Source organism: Microtus oregoni, unplaced genomic scaffold, assembly GCF_018167655.1.
Source record: "Microtus oregoni isolate MIOR12 unplaced genomic scaffold, Mior012 000012F_ref0000307, whole genome shotgun sequence".
Lineage (NCBI taxonomy): Eukaryota > Metazoa > Chordata > Mammalia > Rodentia > Cricetidae > Microtus > Microtus oregoni.
Window position 1 is genome coordinate 22,731,471 of NW_024543071.1, and position 18,464 is coordinate 22,749,934.

At 42.2% G+C, this 18,464-nt stretch overlaps 1 protein-coding gene across 1 annotated transcript in view; it reads right to left on the bottom strand.

Moving 5' to 3' along the window:
• Nucleotides 1-6,469: 6,469 nt before the first annotated feature.
• Lgi1 (leucine rich glioma inactivated 1) overlaps nucleotides 6,470-18,464 on the bottom strand; it is a 39,906-nt gene continuing 27,911 nt past the window's right edge. The window contains exons 5-8 of the mRNA XM_041661611.1: nucleotides 16,442-16,513; nucleotides 13,476-13,645; nucleotides 13,028-13,192; nucleotides 6,470-7,658 (exon numbers count right to left, since the gene is read on the bottom strand). Of these exons, the coding sequence (XP_041517545.1) occupies nucleotides 6,823-7,658; nucleotides 13,028-13,192; nucleotides 13,476-13,645; nucleotides 16,442-16,513 (1,243 nt within the window). The 3' untranslated portion in view covers nucleotides 6,470-6,822. The remainder of the gene's footprint in view (nucleotides 7,659-13,027; nucleotides 13,193-13,475; nucleotides 13,646-16,441; nucleotides 16,514-18,464) is intronic.

Below are 18,464 nucleotides of genomic sequence, written 5' to 3' on the forward strand. Positions count from 1 at the left end.
TAACATAATAAGCATGTCACCTTTCAATGATCACAGTTAAGTTTCTGTAATGCAGCCAACAGAACTCTTGACTCCCTTGATACCAAAGAGATCCGTATCTGTGGTAGAGACATGTTCATGTGCATTCAGAAAAATCCAGATAATTTAAATATATCTACTGAGCACGTGGTTGCCATTTGAGACCAGGAAATGGGAGTCTGCTCACCCTCACCAGACACGTCTGCTTGAGACTAACATAAGCTCATTTAGGAAATTCAGCCATAGTCATCCAGCTAGAATGCAAGAAACCTCTCCTGAGTTCAGTTCTGTCCTCTTCGACATATGAATCACAGCACACCTTCTTAAAAAGTAAAGGCACAGATCACTCCTGAATAGAACCGCTCACGGGGACTGTGGTAGATTGCTTCATTCTGTCATTCAGACATGTTTGGCTTTTATTGGCACAAACGGGAGACAGAAGTTGGAAGAGCTATTTTTCACAGAGTGTTCCCTTCTCTCATACGCTATTGGCCACACTGAAACAAAAGCAAGCTTTATTAAAATAGAAGTAATTTCCCAGAGGCCAAAGTCCATCCATGAAAATCGCAGCCCTGCCGTGTTGCGGGATAGAATATGTGTTAAACTATATTAGGGCGTGTTACAGACTAACTGTTCAACTCTGCAAAGACGTGCTGCATTTATTGACGCCGCACTGTTTAATCATGTAAAGGTGTGTTGCTTTTGTTTCTGCTGCACTTGCTTAATGTAAAGATGTGCTGCTGTTTCACCTGGTCTGCCTCAGGCACCTGATCGGTCTAATAAAAAGCTGAACAGCCAGGAGCTAGACATCTGAGGACTAGGTGGAGCTGATGGGCAGAGAGAAAAGTGGAGGCAACCAGTCAGCCAGTCAGCCAGGGGCCAGACAGACAGACATGGAGGAAGCAGAAATGGAGGGTGGAAAATCTGTAGATAAGTAAACGAGCCTTGGAAAAACACATAGATTCATAAAAATGGGTTAATTTAAGTTTTCAAAAGCTAGCTAGAAACAAGCCTAAACTAAACTAACATTCATAGTTAATAATAAGTCTCCGTGTCATGATTTGGGGACTGGCAGTCCAAGAAAGCCTGCTATACTGCTGTTGTCTGTGTTGGAACACAAGAATGCCATTGGGGCTTCACCTGGATATCTGACCTCTCCACGCAGTAAATCTGACGGACTGTAATGGCAGAACCTCCTGGGTTTTTGTTCCATTGGCTTCTTCTAGAAGCCAGTGCACATCCTCATTGGTCACAGAGATGGATGACACCGCATATAGGAGCCTTCTACTTACCCTCTTGGCTATAGCTCCTCCTATACAGCAGGGTATCAGTTACCCAGTACCAAACTTGAGGATAAATCAGAATGGTCCAATCCATGTGCCAGTCAGAACTGCAGGCCATATGGAATATGGAGCTATTAAGGATGCTGCATCAGCCCAGGACAAGGCTCTGGGGGTTAAAGAACTTATTGTGCAAGCCTGGTGCCTTGAGTTTGATCCCTGGGACCCCCGGTGGAAGAGAATCGACTCTTTGTTCCTCTGGCCTCCACGCATGTGCTGTGGCACTCTCACACATGCATACACACACACACCACACATCACACACACTCAAAATAATAAATAAAAATAAATAAATAAATAAGAGGCAGGGAGATGGTTCAGTGGGTAAAGGTACCTGCTGCCAAACCTGATGACCTGAGTTTGATCTTTAGAACCCACATGGCAAAAGGAGACTGACTCCTGACTCCTACAGGATGTCTTCTGACCTCCACAAATACACCACACACACACCACACACACACACACACACACACACACACACACACACACACCACACATCACACACACACACACACATACACACACCATAAGACATATTTTTTTAAAATGTGGCCATCTAGTAGGATCATTCAGAAGCTTAGATTTAATCTGCCACCTTCCCCATAATTAGCATTATTCATATTTTATAAAACACTAATTAACTTGTCTATGGCCATCAAACTAGAAAAAAGTCACACTGACTTACAAGTCCAGGTTTGCGTAATTGTAAAACATATGTCACCGCTATGTCTGTTGATCCAGAAAGAGGAATATTGGGGGTAGCAACAGGATTGACCTATACATCAAAGACCTAGAGGACATGGTTATTATTGATACCAGACTCTTAATGGACTTATTTCTGCCCTATTTGCTCATGGTTTACATGTTGGCCTTTGTAAATCAGCTTTATAAACAAGGTTAGTAAATCCTTTAAGGTTACTTTGTTTTCTTTGTTCATTTGCCATGGTGTGCTGCACATAGTAGGTGTTTAATAAACATCCTCAATAAAATTGAACTTGTTGTATCCATAAGTATAAAACTTAGCAACGTGCTACTGCGGGCAGGTTCATGAAGCTGTGTTTGTGACTCTGGCAGCTTACAGAGTCCTGAATTTTTAATTTAAATTTTGTCCTTGGGCAGTTCCTGAAATGTTACCAATGATAGGTACCATCCAAGTGAATCTTTCTTTGTTTCTTAACCAGCTACTCATCAAGCCCTTCTAAATGCTTCCCCATCTGTGAAACAATGCTATAATCTTAGAATTACAGAGGAAGGGATGATGATGCAGAAAAAGCACTTAATATAGTAGCTGGCTCATAGTCAGTACCCAGTAAGCATCACCTGTTATATCTAAAATATTAAAGGATGCATCTTATGCTACGGGGATTTTATTTATAACTGTTAAGTATACATGAATATACAGGGTAAAGGGAATGAAGGATAGAGGATCCCAGTGCCTGAGACAGTTTTGCTGAGATTGACATTTAGATCCTCAGCTTGGGAGGAAGCTCCCTGGATACCTCTCACTATCTGGCTGGGAATCTGCATTTCTCTCTGGGGTTATCATGCCAAAGGATATAGATGTTTAGAAAACACTGCTGTCGACTCCCTGCCCCTTTGGTTGTGGGCAATCAGGGGCAGGATTCTCTGCGGAGCTGGGAACTAGGAACTAGCTGTAAAGCAAGAGGCTGCTCCTTAGACAGGGAGTGCCTAGGCAACTGGGTTCTAGTTATTTGATTTCTGCCCATTCTCTGGACTCTCCACTAGGTAGCACTGTTTTAGGAGCTCAAGCTTCAGGTAGATAAGATGGAAGAGTTACAGGAGCCTAGGATGTAGTCTTGACCCTCAGGGATGTAAAGTCTGCTAAGAAAGAAGACTATATCAACAAGTAACCACAAGCAAGGCCGACTGAATTATGACCCTTTTCATAGTAAAAGCCATGGGCTGGCAAAGCCAGAAGAGGAGAAATCACATGTAACAGTAATGGGGAGGATAGGGACAGAGATTTCAAAATGTAGGAAAGTTGGGGAAAGAGTGTCCTAAGTGGCTGAGTAGGTGTACAGTTGCATAGCTGGACAGGGAGTGCACCCAGGTCCTGCCATCTGTGACCAGAGGGACTTGTATAGAATATTGTAGACATGGAGCATGGAAAGGCTGGCCTATGATGGAGGAAGGTCATTGGCTAATAAAGGAACTGCCTTGGCCCATTTTATTGGTTGAAAGATAGGTGGGAGGAGTAGACAGAACAGAATGCTGGGAGGAAGAGGAAGTGAGCTCAGTCTCGACAGCTCTCTCTCTGGAGCAGATGCTTGAGCAGAGACACCATGCTCCTGGCTCCTGGACAGACGCACGCTATGAAGCTCCGACCCAGGATGGACATAGGCTATAATCTTCCCGGTAAGCGCGCCTAGGGGCACAACACAGATGATTAGAAATGGGCTAAATTAATATGTGAGAATTAGCCTAGAAGAGAATGGGCCAAGCAGTGTTTAAATGAATATAGTGTGTGTGTTGTTATTTCGGGCATAAGCTAGCCGTGCGGGCGGCCGGGGTGCTGGGAACGCAGCCCCGCCACCCTTATTACTACAGGCCAATGTCTATGAAAGACCTCAGAAGGGTCTTAATTTTATTTTCTCTGTCTCCCCACTCTTTTCTTGCCCTATCAACAGTCCCATATTTAAGCTGGAGAGTGAATTTTTGAAAGATAACACCTTGGGACAAGAAGCAGCTAGGCCTGGCTGGCAGCCTGAATTGGACCAGCTCACCTCCCGGCTCCATGTTTCAGGCTTTAAGGTAATTACACGTGGTCAGCAGACTGTGGAGGCCGAGTCTTTGCATCCTGAGCAATGTTCAGAACAAGGTGAGAACATCGGTATGATGTTGATAAAAGTAGCTATCCTTTGAGAGGTAGAGTGGGATCCAGAAGTGTGCAGTGTGCTATGAGTCAGAGCCTACCAGGTAACTACTGTGTAAAATGTGTTCACACAGGCCGTTCTGCTCCACGTGTTTCATGTGCCCTCTGATGGCGGCCGTTGTACAACAAATCACCCCAAACATATCCATTTAAAACAACCACTTTATTATGCTCATAGAGTCTGGGTCACGAATTTGGACAGGGATATCATGGATGGTTTGCTGCTCTCTAATGGCTGTCCTTCTGCTGGGAAGGCCTGATGACTTGATAGCAGGATCTGGAGTTGGAGGCTTCGCAGGACTGGTGCTTGATGACGGCTGTTCGCTGTGACACCAGCTGGACCTGTTGACCAAAGCACCAGGAGGTGATTGCTCCATGGGGTTTGTTTTCCAACACAGAACCATGGCCTGTGGTTAGTAAGACTTCTTATGCAGTGGTTCGGGGCTCTGCAGGCAAGTGTCCAAATTTACAAGGCAAGAAAGAGTTCCTGGTTTTCACGACCTAGCATGGAAGCCAACCTGTATCATTTTCACCATAGTCAATGAATTACAAGCAAGTCCCCAACCATTCAGACAAAGGACAGGTCAGTTAAATGCTGCCTCTTAATAAATTTGGGGAAGAGTCTCACAGAGCATGGGGCGAGTGGTAGAGGCTGTATTTGGGAAATGCTGTCTGCTGCTCGTGTGTTTTCTCACTTAACTCACTTCAACTTGGAAGTAGGGATTATCGCCCATCTTTACAAATGAAGAAGTGGACTCAGATGGGTTAAGTCCCTTGCATGTTGCAAATCTTATGCATGGCAGAGCTGGAGCTCCACCTGGACTGTACAAAGCAGGAATTCTCTAGAAGCATTTGATGCTGCTTATCAGAACAGAGGAAGAGGTGTTCTGCAGCCAGTTCTCCCAGGTGCAGGATCAGGAGTAGTTAAGCTATTTTCTCCTCTATAACCCTGAAGCCAGACCTAATATCTTTCCTATATAGGTAATAAAATCTAGTCCTTATGCACAACGGCTCAGGGTATTGCTCTTTGGAGACTGTGTCATTAGTATGGAGACCCCTTATGCCTCAGTCTACCAGACTTATACGGGTCCTGGGGAGCTGTTATCTGCCCACCTCCATCCAGTGGGGAACATAAGCTAACCCAAAAGCCCTCCATAAAGGCAGCCCACACAACAAGTTTGTGCCAGCAGTGTCTTCCCCACACACTCTCCTTTGGAAATTCTGTCTTCCCTTAAGTCAAAGAAAGAGCATAGCTGTTCTGATGACGTGCCAAGTCTAGACTGTTCTGTACTTTTTGCTCACTTCCATTCTTTTTCCAAGACTACAGCGGACAAGCATCATGCCTGCTCCTGTATCAGTTTCCCACAACCACACTACACTCTCAACAAGTACTCGGAAAGTACCAGGTGGGTCAGAGGGGCTCACGGAGTTTGTTATAAGAGAAGGAGCCACACATTTTCAAAACTGCTTTTGTTTGGTGCCGGGAACTGAACCCAGAGCCCGACACATGATACCACACACGTACTTCCCCATGAGACTGTATACCCGGCCTTTGCAAAACAGTTTTTTGAGAACCTAGCATCTACACAACAGGCAGTGTGCAAGGTACTAATGACTCAAGTGGTCCAGAAACAGAAACCTAGACAACCAAACATGAGCCTGTAGGCACTGTGTGGCAGCTCAGTGACAGCAAATCCAGTGTCTAGAAGCAAAAAGTTCTTCATCATAGAGGGGGAGGGGCCTCCGGAGCCAGCAGGTGGGAGGCAAGTCCTGGACGGAAAGCTACAACCTAGCAGCTGTCAGACGACGCTACAGTTAGATATCTAGAAAGTCCTGGATCAGGGGCTATTCAGTCCTAAATCTGGCTGAGTGGCCCTTTCAGCCAGGGCCATCAGGTGGCGCAGGATGGCCCTCCTCAGCATTACAGTCTAGTCTGAACATAGCAGGTTAAACTCCCTTCCTTCCACTTAAATGTGTTAACCCTCTCATCTCAAAGTGTCCCTAAAAGTCATGACTTCTGAGCGTTTAAAACCCACTAATAGAACCCGGATAAACATGTTGATAAATTATGGGAAATCATGTTCATTTTTTTTAAAGTTTACTCAATATTCATACCATAAATCCTTGATCCAAATATAATCCTATTATATAAAACTATTTCCTCAACATACAATCAACAAGAATCAAACAGCTCTTGTAAATAATTACCTTTGGGATATGAAAGAAAATGTAAACATTTTATTTGGCAGTTGTTTCTGAACACGTGAATAAATAAATGGAAAAGTACATATGAATATTTCTTTATCGGAGTAACAGATACCATTAAACACTTATTTACACTTCTTCACTGCAAAGAACAGTTAAATAAGGAAACTTTGTCTTAGAAAAGGTAACTTCCCACACCACTGGATTGGACAGTTGAGGACGGTGATACTGGTAGTGTTGGCTTTAGTAGTCTTGATGTTGAAAGGCATTCATCTGCTAGCGTGGTAAGTAGAGTCATCATGCACTGAGTTCATCCAGGTCACATACTGTAGAAAGTTTCCGATGGCAGCCGTGGAGTTTGGTGTCTCATGCGCTTAAGTCAACTATGACATGTTTGTAAATCTGCGTGTTCCCCTTAAAACTGGAAGCAAAAAGGAAATTACGCTTATTGATGGACACGTGTGTGAACGATCTGGGGGCCTGAACGTTTAATTCCTGAAACTTCACAAATCTGGCTTTCTCCGCGTCCCAGTTATACACTTGCGTAAAGGAGTAATCACTTCCGAGGATTGCATATTGGTAGTTATTTATCTGCAGGGGCTGGAACACCATGGAGCCCCGGGATGGCATCCTCTGAATGTCCTGGAAAGAGGAGCCACCCCACTTCATGACTTTGGAGTCGCCGATGAATCTGGTCAAGCAGATGTACACATCACCTTTTACAGAAAAGTGCTTCACTGCATACACGTCCTCCATGTTGGGAATGTCAGTTTGGTTAGTGAATAGCTGCGTTGCTTTGCTCCACTGGTAAATGACAGGGCGCTGGGAACTACTGGACAGAATTAGGTGAGGTGTTCGGAGGGTCAGCGGTGGTCTGGCTATTTCTAGGTATTCCACATCGGTATCCCTGTACCAGGCATGTAAGGATTGGTGGGAGTAGAATCCGTTTCCGTTCCATTTGTAAATGGTGGTAAACCCAGCTTTGGAACTGTCAGCAACGACAAAGTACCAGTTGTTTTCGATCTTGAACGTTTCGATGTCATTGGGTTTTCGGATTTTGAGAACTTCAATATCCTGGATTTTTATGAATTTGTTGGCAAAACCGTCTCGCTTATAGATATGAGAGCCTCCAAACAGCTGGGCCACAATGACGTAGAGCTGAGTGTCAATGATTATCGGCTTGCACACCACGGTGGACGTGCCTGAGGAAAGACAAGTGACATGTTAGTTGTATGCCCGTCCTCTTTGGAACATGGAAGCACACAGGCTGCGGCTAGACAGCTTCCACAAAATTCAGTCTAAGAGGAGAGATCCCCTCGGTTTGTCAGAGAGGACCAATCTCCAGGGCCAAACAGTGATGTCCTCGGGTTCTGGGCCTTTACACTCATGGGTCTTGTTATAAACAATGAAGTTGCTACGTCACATCTAACCTGCTCTAGACTTTTAGGGCACAGAGATACGACCTGAACACTTCCCTCTCACTTCCTGCAGCATGTTCTCCCTGACATACCTGAATTAATTTCCCTAATTTTAGTTAAAAACTACCGTTTCTGAACTTTGTCAGATCTTTAAATTATTCCAACAACCTTGAGATAGATGTTATCTTCCCCTTTCTTATCTTTGTTTTTGTGTGTCTTTTTTATTTTATTTTTTTTAAAAGAAAACAAACTGTCTTTTTTTCATTTTACATATCAATCCCAGTTCCCACTCCCTCCCCTCCTCCCATTCCCTCCATCTTCCCCCTACCCCACCATCCACCCTTCTCTGAGAGGGAAAGGCACATTGATTTGAGAAAGGACTAAGGCCCTCCCTACTATATTTAGACTGAGTAAGGTATTCATCCAAAGAGAATAGGTTCCAAAAAGCCAGTATAAGAAGTACGAATCCTTAGTCATCAGGGAAATGCAAATCAAAATGACTCTGAGATACCATCTTACAGCAGTCTGAATGATTAAGATAAAAAAAAAAAACCACCAATGATAGCATATGCTGGAGAGGATGTGGAGAAAGAGAACACTCCTTCATTGCTGGTTAGGAATACCAACTTGTACAACCACTCTGGAAATCAGTATGGCAGTTTCTCAGAAAATTGGGAATCAACCTACCTCAGGACCCAGCAATACCACTCCTGGGTATTGGATGTTCAATTATTCTACAAGGACATTTGTTCAACTATGTTCATAGCAACATTATTTGTAATAGCCAGAACCTGGAAACAACCTTTACGCCCCTCAATCAAAGAATGAATAAATAAAATGTGATACATTTACACAATGGAGTACTACTCAGTGGTAAAAAAACCAAGACATCTTGAAATTTTTATGTAAATGAATAGAACTAGAAGATTGATGGAGGAAGGTCATTGGTTAATTAAATAAAGAAACTGCTTGCCCTGATAGGTTAGAACATAGGTGGGTGGAGTAAACAGAAGAGAATGCTGGGAGGAAGAGGAAGTGAGCTCAGAGAAGCCATGCTCCTCTCTCCCCGGCAGACGCACGTGATGAAGCAAGCCGCCAGCTCAGACATGCTGAATCTTTCCGGGTAAGACCGGTGCTACACAGTTTATTAGAGATGGGTTGATCGGGATATCAGAATTAGCCAGTAAGGGCTAGAGCTAATGGGCCAAGCAGTGTTTAAAAGAATACAATTTGTGTGTTGTTATTTCTGGTGTAAAGCTAGCTGTGCGGGAGCCGGGCGGGACAAAAAGCAGGCCTGCAGCTCCTACTACAGAAGATGTGAGGTACCCAGACCCAGAAAGATGAACATGGTATGTGCTCACTCATAAGTGTATATTAGCTGTAAAGCAAAGGATAACGAGCCAATAATCGTTAGAGAAGCTAAGTAACAAGGTGAACCCTAAGAAAAACATATATAGATTCCCCTGGGAAGAGAAAATACACAAGATCTCTTGCATCTGTTTTTTGAGACAGAGTTTTGCTATATTGTATCCAGGATGGCCTCAAACCCAAACTCATGCGTCTCCTACTTCCACCTCCTAAATATTGAGACTAAAGGTGATTACCACCATGCCTGCTCATCTTTCATTTTTTAGATAAGCACACTCTTCTAGACTCAGAGGGACTATCTGATACCAAAAGACAGAGCTGGGATTCAAATATGGGCCTAGCTGAGTCTTTGGATTATTTGTTTATTTAGACAAGTTCTCATTATATAATCCTGGTGGGTCTGGAAGTCATTGCTGTGTAGACCAGGCTGACCCGGAACTTTAAGACACTGATTATAGGAGAAGATGAAAAGGCAGAGGAAGCTTTGTGAAAAGTGAAAGAGGAGCAGGCACTGCCATGGGCAGATGCTCTTTAAAGATATTTAGGGAGAACCTCAGCTAAAAATAAGTCTGTCAGTGGGCTACGTTGGTGTCTGTTAGCGACATTTAGAAAAACAGTCTTAACTCATAGAAGGAGTTCAGCGCTTGGAACTCCAAAGACCTACAGAGCAAATCTACCCCAGACTTTTCTGACTACAGCTCTAGGGTATTGAGGGAAGAGGTCCTTCTAATAATTGAAAATAAATTTGAGGTGCTCGTGTGTGCGCGCATGTGGAGGTCAGAAGTCAAGCTCAAATGTCATTCCTCAAGTGTTATCATCTTGGTTTTGGAAGTAGGGTCTCTCACCGGGACCTGGAGCTCCCTAACTAGGATAAGTTGACTGGCCCATAGCCACAGGGATCCTTCTGTCTCAGCCTCCTCAACGCTGGGATTACAAGTACATGCCACCATGACCAGGATTTGTTTGTTGGTTTGTTGTTTTGTTTTGATGGGCTCTAGGGATCAAACTCAGATTCTCATACTCCCATAACAAACCTGTTACCAACTAAACTATCTCCCCTGCCCTTACTCGAAACTTCTTTCAAAGCTCACCTAATTGCATAACCTACAAAAGATGATTAGCTTCTCTCCTGCACAATGAGGGCTACAGGGTGTGAGGGATGGCCTTCAGATTTCATCTTTGGTGTCCACACAGACGGATGGAGCGACTGTGACTGTTGGACGAGCTTGCATTGAGAAGGATTCTATGGATACACACGTATTCCGGCAGAAATAATACCCCAGGTATTATGACAGGCAGCCATGTCTGTCCATGTTGGAGAGACTAGTAACCATATGATGTGTTATTTATGATCTGTATGGTTTGAAAATGTGCAAATCCCCAAAACCCATGTTGAAATGTAACTCTCAGGGCAACAGTCTGAAGAGCTGAGATCTCTAGGAGGTGATGAATTCACAGCAGTGGAGCCCACAAGGGGCTTGAGAGAATCATTTTAATCTTTCTGTCCTTCCTTTTGCTCTGCGCATCCATAGAAAAGGGGGTGTCTTTGAAGTAAAAGGCAAGTTCTTACAAGACATTGAATCTGTTGGACTTTCCAACTCCAAAATCTTGTAAGAAATACATTTCTGTTGTTTATAAATTACCTAACCTAAGGTGTTTCATTACAGTAGCAGGACCAAACTAAACTGTCATCACAAACAAAACCTCTGGAAGGCTACAAGCAGGTCATTCATTCCTTTCGAGTTCTAGTCTACAGTGCCAACCAGACAAGCTGAGCACAATGACACATGTAATTCTAACACTTGGGCTGAGGCAGGGGATTGTGGGTTCAAGACCAGCCTTGATGACACAACAAGGTCCTGAAAAAAACAGTGGCTGAAGGAATGTGCACGCATCAGAAAATCTCAGGCTCAATATCACAGAGTTCAGCTGCTCCAAACTGGAAAACCCAGGAAGAAAGAGAAGCATAACCTTTCATGAAGAGAAAGGGGGTTCTAGAAGAATCTCGGTTTGGATAGATAGTTTCACCAAGGGGAACTCAGTATCAAGCAAGGACTATCTATTTGGACATTTGACTTGATGGCCACTGAGAAAATCTAATTAACAATTATGACCCTTTGTACCTTGTCTAGCGGTAAGCCTTCTGCTCTCATTTGCTGGAGACAGAGTTTCACTACATATCCCAAACTGGCCTTAAATTCATGATCCCCTTGCTTCAGTCTCCCAAGTACTAGGCCTACAAAGGTATGAGACCCTGCCCAGCTAATGATGGCAAGAGTACACCACCCTGCTTAGCCAATGGTGATCTTTTATGAGGAGGTTGGGATGTTCTTAGGAGCTGGGTTCAAGATGTAAGGAAATAACAGTTTTCAGAACTGTTTTGATTGGTATTTTACAATTTCGAAAACTGTTGAAATGGGAACAATACTTAAGAGAGCTCTCCAGTAGCATTTTTGTGGAGAAAAAAATAGATTCTATAAACAAATTAAGAAAAACATTGAAAATAGGTTTCCACACTGCAGGAGTTCTCATAATTTCTAATATATTTATTATGAGCCTCCAAGAGGCAGATATGGCTTATAGATTTATTGGACCACAAAACCCTTCTCGTTTCAAGGAATACATTAACATTTTATTTAAAAATGTGCAGCAGAGTTTGAGAGTTGATCTAAAATAGCCTTCTTATTTAATTCACTTGCTTTGAATTCAAGCAAATTTAATTATGATAATCATATTTTTAAGCTGTGTATATTCCTTTATGTGTTTGTGCTGATCACAAATATGTCTATACAAACTCTTTCTTAGAAACAGGAAACTGTTTATTTCCATTTTTCTTTCTTTTTAAAAAAGTTCTCCCCCCTCCCCGTGTGTGTGTGTGTGTGTGTGTGTGTGTGTGTGTGTGTGTGTGTGTGTGTGGTTTGTGTATATATGTATTGGGAATGCACTCACCCACGTGTACATGTGTGGAGATCAGAGGCCAATGTCTGGTGTTTTTCTCAACTGCTTCTCCACTGATTTGAGACAGGGTCTCTCACTGAACCTGGAGCTCAATGATTGGCCACACTGCTTAGCTAGTGAACACCTGTCTGAGCTCTCGAGTGCTGAAGTTACAGACAGATACCCCTATGCCAGGCTTTCTACCAGGATGCTAGGGACCCAAACCCAGCTCTCCATCCTGTGTAGTCAGTCAGTGCAGCACACAGAGAGCCTTCTCCCCAGCCATGTGCCCCCTTTGGTTTGTGGCATTTTGTTTGTTTGTATGTTTTGGGACAGGATCTTTCTATGTAGCTATGTAGCTGGGCTCAGTCTCCTGGTCCCCCTGCCTCAGCTTCCAAGTGCTGGGATGGGCACCACCAGACCCAGTCTATTTTATCCTCTTATTTTAAAGTCAGGAACAATGAGAATGCAGTGAAGGTCATGGCCTTGTCTCACTAAATGGTGGCAGAACCTAGATTAGAATGCAGCACTGTGATTCGGAGCTTTTACTCTGAAGAAGAAGAATCCCCCTTTGGAGTGTATTTAGTATGCTCAGTATTGTGCTAAGTTTCTTAAATACATGATCATATTACATTATTAACAACCCTTGATGTAGGATAGGTACTGTTCTTATTTACAAGTAAAGGAATGAAGGACTAGCTACAGTTTAGCAAGCAACCTCAAGTCAGTGAAAGTAGGGGTTAACGCCACTAAGACTAGTCAAGGCATTTCTTCATAAACTCCTCTGTTTCTGTTGCCTTGGTCAAGGCAGTTTAATGCTGTACTCAATATTGTTAGGCTCGTCATACCTGTAATGTTGTCATAATTCCGAAAGGTCTTCTCCACATGGTCCCATTCCAGGAAAATGCATTTTCCAGTAAAAGGCTGAGCGATGACCACATACTCATCATTCATGTAGGAAAAAGTGTCTATGGACAGTGACTGATAAGGCAGATCTTGAGACTTTGCAAATTCTGCAAAATAGGAAAGGAGGATGAACAAATGTGAGCTAATACTAGTGCCTTGCTCCTTGGCTAGATCCCAAATTCTCACAAGAAATACATTTATTTCAGAGAAATGGTAAAATGGCAATTCTGCTGTTTAAAAGCATGTAAAGTTTTAAAGGCTCATAATGTTTCACACATTAAATTTCTCAGATGGTTCTTAACATATTTTTAAAAAATCAATTTTTATACTTGCAAAAGAATGGAGCCCTTTAAACAATCTTCTGCTGTAAAATGGGTTTCAATACATTACCTGTAATGATACAATCAAAATCCTTGGGGGAAAGGCTATTGATCTTGCGTTTCTTATATTCCGGGGGGCCTTCGCAGAAGATGTCTTCCACTGTCGCATTGGTGTGGCCGAGCCATTCGACCAGCCACTTCAGTTTACAGTCACAATTAAATGAGTTTCCTCTCAGGTCCCTGAAAGAGAAACCTCGGCTGCATTTGCAGTATGTGGGTCCTGTCACAACCCACACACGACTTCATCTTCAGCATTAGCCCGTACATGCTCTAGCATCTGTGTTGAACTTGCCTCACTGTCCATCCAGTTTGGGCTCTGAGAGATAACAGAGCACCCTTAAAGGCCAGCCTAAAGCCTCCTAACCTAGCCATGTTTGGAAGCAATGGTGCCATACACTAAAAGAGTAGACTCAAGAGCCGGACGGTGGTGGCGCACGCCTTTAATCCCAGCACTCGGGAGGCAGAGGGAGGCGAATCTCTGTGAGTTCGAGGCCAGCCTGGTCTAGAAGAGCTAGTTCCAGGACAGGAACCAGAAGCTACAGAGAAACCCTGTCTTGAAAATCAAAAAAAAAAAAAAAAAAAAAAAAAGAGTGGACTCAAGGGAAATAATGTATGAGTCGTATGTGTAAGTTGCATTTTTCTATAAGGACCCTAAAGAAATGTAAAAAGAAACAGGTATAATTAATTGTAATGTTTTATTTACTCCAACACATTCAAAATTTCATCATCTGGCTGTGTAATCAATATAAACACTATAGAGACAGTGAATAGATTAATACTCTATCTTCTCTTTTTTTAGTATTATCTTTGAAGTTCTCTGTATAGTTTATACTTATATCTCAATTTGGAGGCTAAATTTTCATCAGAAATTTCATTAGAAATACGTGATCTGTATTTAGAGTTCATAAAGTGTATAGTTCAAAAATAAATTCATGTATCTAAGTTGTCCCAAATGTGATTATTTTCTAATATACTAAGATGAGAAAAAAAGTCAATTCAAATCTTAAAAAAATTAAGGCTCCTAAGTATAATCGTGCATCCTTAGCCTATTAAAAGGTCATGGCTCAATCCCTAGGACAAAAATAAACAAATACATAGATAAATAAATGTCAAACTTAAAACTTGGAGCCTCATTTGTCCCAGCAGCACACTCTGGGAACTCCATGGCTATGAGCATCCAGCAGCTACGTTATTGGGTCTAAAGGATAAAGCATGGAGTTTGCTGTATGATGTTGAATTAAATCCAGTGAGCCCCTGGCTTTTCTTCCTCATAGACATAGTTAATCTTGACCCTATTCTGGGGTCTACAAATTCCACTTTAATGAGAAACGACTTTGCCATAGCAGAGTTAATGCAGACATAATACCTACAACAGTCCATGCTTGTAATAAACTATGAGGCAGAGTTTAAGTTTCCACGCATAGCCTTGACTCATGAAGCTCTCTGTTATTTACTCGGCCTCTGTGCAGATCTCCCATTTCTTTTCTGGTCACACAGAACTCATAAGTGATGCCCATTCTTCATGAAGCACATAATTTTAAATACATGTGTGTTTAAACACATCTTAAAGAATATGCTCATTTAAAAAATCAGCAAGAAATCCACTAAGAGAGAAGGTATCATGAATCCTTGTACTTCTAAAATAATCCTCGATTTGGGTTAAGCTCATTCTGGGATTCCCTGGGAGACTGAGCCAAATTGTAAGTGTTGCATTGGCACAGCATGAGACAGAGGGCCCACCATGAACTAAGGAAGCGATGGGCATCATCTAACTTTCAAAACCTTCCCAGAAGTGACCTCATCCCAGAGTGCCAGCCCTTCTGGGCTATTGTAAGCCAGAGCAGATTAGAAATTTGTTGGGCTCTCAAGGCAGGTTCTTGATTCTGGCACTCGCTTGGAAAGAAATCAGTTTCCAGGAACTGGGAAAGTAGGCATGTTAGAGAAAAGTAGGCATTGGAGCAACTGTAAAGAACAAAGAGAATTTCATTAGCTTCTTTATTTGAAGTTAAATTCTGGGCTTAGGAGGAAATTCTTAACTCTGATTTTTTGGTTGTTGTTGTTATTAGAGAAAGCTGTTTTGAGATATCAGTATAGACATATATCCTCTCTCTGTGTTATTATTTTTACTTTCTCTATTGGTTCCGTCAAAATCTTAAAAAGTTATTTAAGTTTCATCATACATTTCTATTTACTTAATTTTCTTTGTATATATTCAATAACAAAGTAAGTATAAAAAGTGTTCTCATACATCTTTTCATTTGTTCCTATATTCTGCTTTAGGGCAATGTAAATGCCCTGCTAATGTTCTGGAAGAGATTTAAGGAGACTAAACTGCTTTGGGGAGGACTGGGTATACAGAACTTATTTTGCTTACCACAAAGAATATACAAATTCCTTGCAAGATCTTTCACTCTGAAGCTTAAAAGTCAAAGTTTGAAAGCTCTTTTGTTTGAAAAGGGGTCAAAAATAATTAAGTTCATTCCCTTCCTGGGGCTTAAGCCAAATTCCTGGGGATTAAGCCTAGAGTTGTTGTTCAGGCTAATGAGAGAAAAGGCAAACCTCCTCCCTTCCCCCACTTCCTGCTCCACTTCTGTTGCCTCACCAACCCATGGGTGTAACCTTTCATCTTATTCTGTCAGTTTCCCAGACTCCTTTATGTTTTTTCTTTGTAGCTCTACTTCCTGGACCTCATGAGAAAAATGAGATCTTGAAATTTTTGTGGAGGTCTCTACTTTTCCTTAGAATCACTCTTTACCGACCTGCGCCCACTTTTTCAAAGCACTGCCTGAGTACTTGAGCATTTAGGATTTCCCATGCTAAATCACAAAGAATTCTAACATTTAATCTACGTAGATTCACGAGTGAAGTCAATTAAAGCATTCTAATTTTAAAGCCAATTAAAAATATTAATCATCAATATCAGGTCTCACTAATCATTTTAAAGCAGTTAACCAGTGATTTCTTAGGTCCTCTTACACATTTGTTAAAGAATCCAGGCCTTTGAAAATATCTTTTGGGAGTGTCTGGAGATTGTTGTTTGCGAGACTCCTGGAAAGACAAAAGTGATACAACAATGTGGTGAAAATTTTAATAAATGCCATTAATAATAAAGTTTCCTTTAATAATCATTTTCGGTCTCTTAAATGATATGTAGTACTTTTCTTTTCCCAAGATACCACTCCAATTTCTTTTGTTGAATTTTCAGTTTCTGACCTCTTTGCGTCAACATCCACTTAGCATTGACAAAGCACTTGGTACTGACTTGAGGCAAAGCAACATTAAACCATCAGCAGAATGATGCCTGGGCATCCCTCTTTGAATTTATAAGCCGAGGCTCACACTCTCACAGGTCCAACCTAGACGATGCTTCCCAAGTGATGACTGATGGACCACTATAATGGTAATGTTCACCCCCAAATGCCCTCCCTCTTTTGGCTGGGACTTTGACTTCTTCTGGGCACCTCCTCTTGCTTCAGAGAGCAGCTAGACTTTCCAGTTCCTTTGTCTTCATGTCCTTTCTTCTTTCGGAAGGGCATCCCCTTGTTTCTGGCTTTCGCTTTTCCATTTCAATCTTTCCATCTTGGCACAAAGCTTTCTCACTAATGTCCCCTCATCCATCCTCTGTAATTATTCCTGTCTTCTGATTCTTACCCTGTTATCACAGAATTATTTTCTTTCTTTTCCTAGTTACTGTTTCACAAATGACCAGAATGAGTGTGATAATAGTTAACAAATAGGAAATAGTTTTGATGGTAACAAGGTAAGAGAAATGTATACACACTACAGAAAACTGGGCATGACTGAGCACTGGGAAGGGTCCAGGTACTGACCCTTTTTAGGTTTTGCCAGTGCATTTTATGTATCTTCCACAATAACATTTAAAGCTAGAGCAGAAGAGCCTTTGTTGGTCTCAAAGGTCTTCGAAAATTTTCTCAATGTCCTTTTAAAACATTCTTCAATATTCCCTGTCTTTCACCTCCTCTACTTAAATATGAGCTCCTCCATATTTAAACATTCATGAGTTTTAGAACTTACTTTAAAATTGATTATGCTGTTTTGTTGGTTTTAGAAATTACTACTAGATGCCAAAATGTTTTTTCAGTGAACCATGGGGATGTAAGAATGGGAAAAGAGTTAGAAAGTTCAAGTCCCCGTGACAATGGGTTTGGTAGGTTTAGCAGTCAGCCTGAGCTGGGTAGAAACCAGTACTCTACCACTTAACGGCTGGGTTATGGGTTCTGCATCATTAACAATCTGGCAGCCAGGCAGTGGTGGCGCATGCCTTTAATCCCAGCACTCGGGAGGCAGAGGCAGGTGAACTCTGTGAGTTCAGGGCCAGTCTGGTCCACAAGAGCTAGTTCCTGTGGGGGCCAGGGATGATAAGCTAAGTATGTATAGGTCACTCAAAGGAAATTCTTTATTTCCAACCATTATCACCTGCCAGAGTAGAACTCAACCCTTGATAAATTTAATGAGAGGCCCAAGTCCCAATAGTTTCAGTAGTTTCCTGGTAGCAGGAAGAACCATAAACTGAGATAACCCAACCCCCAACCCAAGAGCAGACCATTCAAAGAAAACGCCAGACATTCCAAGTGCTGTAGACAGAAACACCTGCCAGTGCACACTCACCGGGAAGGACACCCTAGACAAATATCAGCCAATCAGGGGTCCTGAACCTCAGAGACCCCTCACCCCCACCTTTACTATTATAAAAACCCAATTCTAATTGAGCTTGGAGCCCTCCAGTTATTCCAATACATTGGACATGCTGAGAGACCGAATTTGCAAACTTGATTAAAATAAAGGCTCTTTGCTTTTACATATGTGACTTGGTTTCTTTGTTGGCCTTGAGGGGACTTCGCGGAATTGGGCATAATACTTCCAGGACAGGCTTCAAAGCTACAGAGAAACCCGGTCTCGGAAAAAAAACAAAAACAAAACAAAAAAACAACCGGGCTACACTGGTGTAGAATATCTGCTCCAGGCCCATGTGTTAGAG